Source organism: Pogona vitticeps, chromosome 3 (assembly GCF_051106095.1).
Source record: "Pogona vitticeps strain Pit_001003342236 chromosome 3, PviZW2.1, whole genome shotgun sequence".
In the NCBI taxonomy this organism is placed as follows: domain Eukaryota; kingdom Metazoa; phylum Chordata; class Lepidosauria; order Squamata; family Agamidae; genus Pogona; species Pogona vitticeps.
In genome coordinates, this window is record NC_135785.1 from 266,045,687 (window position 1) to 266,049,096 (window position 3,410).

The 3,410-nt window shown below is 62.9% G+C and overlaps 1 protein-coding gene across 1 annotated transcript; it reads right to left on the reverse strand.

Annotated features, from left to right (window-relative positions):
* Positions 1–1,480: 1,480 nt before the first annotated feature.
* TAF10 (TATA-box binding protein associated factor 10) lies at positions 1,481–3,410 on the reverse strand. The gene is made up of 5 exons (XM_072993301.2): positions 2,845–3,410; positions 2,379–2,725; positions 2,179–2,243; positions 1,845–1,959; positions 1,481–1,719 (listed from the first exon to the last, which is right to left on the reverse strand). The coding sequence occupies exons 1-5, from the start codon at positions 3,107–3,109 to the stop codon at positions 1,630–1,632; spliced, it is 882 nt and encodes a 293-aa protein (XP_072849402.2). The 5' UTR covers positions 3,110–3,410; the 3' UTR covers positions 1,481–1,629.

The following is a 3,410-nucleotide window of genomic DNA, read 5'->3' on the forward strand; positions in this document are numbered from 1 at the left end:
TCCTTGATTGTCACTTTTCATGGCTAGGGCAGTGTTACAGTTTCTCCACAGCCCTGTAACTCTGGAAGTTGAGTCACGGCAACTGGGCTTCAGACTGAAGAAGCTACTTGGATGAGTAGTGAAACGTTTCAAGGTAGTAAGAAGGAAGTCCAGTTGCCATGACTCAACTTCCAGATAACCTCATTTGGATGACTTGAGAATCTTCACAAATATATAGCCCTGTAAATGGGCGTCCTGCTACCATGTCCAACAATCCAATTTCTGGGTTGTTCCCATGATAGAAAACCTCTCATCCCGAAGAACAGACTTAGAGTTGCGTGAAAAGCGGTCCCGGTTGTTGCCTGCATATGGCATTCCCTTACCATTCGCCTCCCTTTTCCTTTTCTGCCCCAGCAGCCAGTTCTAAGTCCTTGCCTTGTTGACGAGCCACTGTGGGCAGCAACTCCTGCAGCAGCTGTAATGCCCCCATCGCTCCACTTAGAGAAACTTCGCATAAACTGGATGGGCCTGTAGAGCGCCTGCCCAGTTCCCCTTCTGGGGAGAGGGGGAGGCATGTGTCAAAAGGGCCTTCCATAGTGGGGAGAGCGAGTATGGCTGGAACTGCTGCAGGGTTTCACAGAAGGGCTTTCCGGGACTTGACACAAAGCAGCTGCTCTTTCACAACAGCATGCTCCCTCTTGATGAAACCATCTCCGCACCTCCCTAAAGAGACCCCGTGATGGAAATCAAGTTCAAAGTGACCAATGTCACATGGAAATCAACTTGGCCACTCTTCAAAGTCCCAAAACTTGGGAAGCTCTGTTTAAAGTATAATTACTTAGTTATCAAATTAACAGATCACTGTCTTTGCAAAATCTAACTGTACTCACTGTACAAAATCTAACACACCACCTGAATTTTACATGTTGCTGGCGTGGGATACACAGCTCACTCTCCTTCCTTCCGCTAGCTAGCTCAGAAGCCAGAAGATCTAGCCTGGTTAGCCACTGCGGGCAAGCTGCACAGCCCTAGATAGCCACCAAGACAAGGGAACGAAAAATCACATCCAAGCTTTCTACACGCAGAAATCCCTGGAAAAGGATTCCCATAAACTGGAATTGGCTTAACTGAGCATGAGGAAAACTTACTCCTTTTGCCACAATACCTACTGCTAGCTAAACGCAGGATGCAGCCCTATGTTACAATCCCCCCCCCCCGAGTCCAAAAGGTATGGACATAAAAGGCTCCCTTAAAAGCACTGGCGGGCGGGCAATGAGCAGGCTCCTCGTTCCATTATTTTTAACGGTTGCCTCAGGGTGGGGAAAGCCCCACAGTTCCCTAGCTATTCCTTGGTTTGCGATATAAACAGAAACAAAGAACCGAGTTTCCCCAAAGAACTCTTTCTCTCCTCGCGTTGGCCTGCTCCATCAGCAGACGCGAGCCCGGCCCGGCCCGTGTGGGGTTCCAACCCAGAACAGATGGTCCAGGGGACACGGGGTGGGGGGGAGGAAGTGGAGCATTTTAATGGTGGAACAGCCCACATATCTTTGAGGAGCAGAGGGCGCGCCCCCCTGTCCGTGAGGAAAGCAGTCCAACGCCAGCCCCCCACCCGCACCCCGGGACCCAGGAAGCGGAAGGGCAGGAGCCCAGTCAGGTGAAGTAGTGGGGCTTCTTGACGTTGATGCCATACTCGGCCAAGGCCGGCGCCAGGTCCTCCATGGTGAGCGTGTACTTCTTGTCCTGCAAGAAAGGAAGCCCGTGAAGGAGAGGGCGGTGGGGACCCCCTTTCTCCCCCCCCCTCAGATCCAGGGATGTGGCAGGGGGGGAGGAGCAGGCCTTGCTTTGGGGGGGGGGAGGTGTCTCACCTTGCTTTTGTTGCGAGAGCTGCCCGAAGCCGAGCCTTTCATCTTGCAGTGCTGGAGGGCGTCGTTGGCAATGTCCGAGATGAACTTCTGGGCGGCCAAAGAAATCAGGCGGATGCTGCAAAAGGGGTGAGGGTGGGGGGAATCAGGTGGGGCCACGGGAGAAGCCTCTTCTCCCCCCTTTCGGACCAGACCTGGCGGAGGGGAGGGGCTGGCCAGGGTCTCCAGCGCCCCCAATCTGCCAGGCGCAGCGGGCCCTCCTCCCTGCAGGGAGGCAGGCCAGGCGCCCCCCGACCGGGAGTGGGCCCCCCCTCCCTCCCTCCCTCCGCCCACTTACATGCGCGGGTCGGAAGCTTCGAAGCCGGCGCGGTTCAGGTAATAGCCGGTGACGGCGTCCGGGATCTGGAAGGCAGAGGGGGGGGAAGCGGTGAGGGGGCGGCCCGACCCTCGCCCGGGACCCTTCCTTCCTGCCCCCCCCCGGCACCCCCCTCCCTCCCTCCCTCCCTCCCGGGCTCGCTCGCTCGCTCGCTCGCCCACCGTCGGCGTGTAGTCCTCCAGCTGCAGCAGGAAGTCCACCAGCGGCGCGCTGGAGCCCGACGGGGAGGCCGACGACGACGACGACGACGACGGGGCGGCCGGGGAGGAGGAGGAAGCGGCGGCGGCGGCGGCGGCGAGGGCCGCGGGCTTGGCCTCCCCGTTGGAGGCTCCTCCGGGGCCGCCGAAGAGCCCGTTGGGCACCGACGACGACGACGAGGAGGAGGAGGACGAGGAGGAGGAGGAAGAGGCGGAGGAGGAGGAGGCAGCGGCGGGGGCCGGGCCTTCCACCGCTGCCGGGGCCGCGGTCAAGAGCGACGCCGAGGAGGAGGAAGAGGCGGCGGCGGGACCTGCGGAGGGAGAGAGCGAGGGCTGAGATCCCCCCCCGGGCTGAGAGGAGGCCCGCCCGCCTGCCCGATGAACTACCGCCCCCCCTGGGCCGCCCCCCCCACTCGCCCCCCCCGCTCACCGGCTCCTCCTCCGCCCGACCCCCCTCCACCACCACCACCGACGCCGCCCGACGACCCCGACGCCGCCGCCGCCGCCACGACCACCCCGGGGCTGCCGCTGCCCTTGGCCCCCTCCGTGGCGGGGAGCGGGGGCGCGGGGGGCGGCGCGGGGGCCGCTGGGCCGGGCTCGGGCTCCACGACGCCGCCTCCGGTTCCGCCTCCGGTGCCGCTGCTGCCGCTGCCGCTGCTCCCGCCGGCGCCACTTCCCGGCCCGCTGGCGCTCATGGGGTCCTGGCGAGAGGCAGCGGCTTCTGCGCACGCGCGGCTCGGCCCCAGAAGGGGAGGGGCGGGAAAACAAGGCTCCGCCCCGCCGCCCCCGAGCCCAGCTCCGCCACCCTGCAACACCCCGTCTGGACAGCAGGGGGCAGCCGCGCCCTCTCGCCCTCGGAAGGCGCGGCCCCGGCAGACGGAGTGGCAGCGGTCGCCCCCTTGCGGCGGCGTCCGTCTTCGCGGGACACGAGGCTCCACCTGGCAGTGGCAGTGCCAGCCCCGACAGCCGGCACCAGCAGATGGGCGCTCACCACCA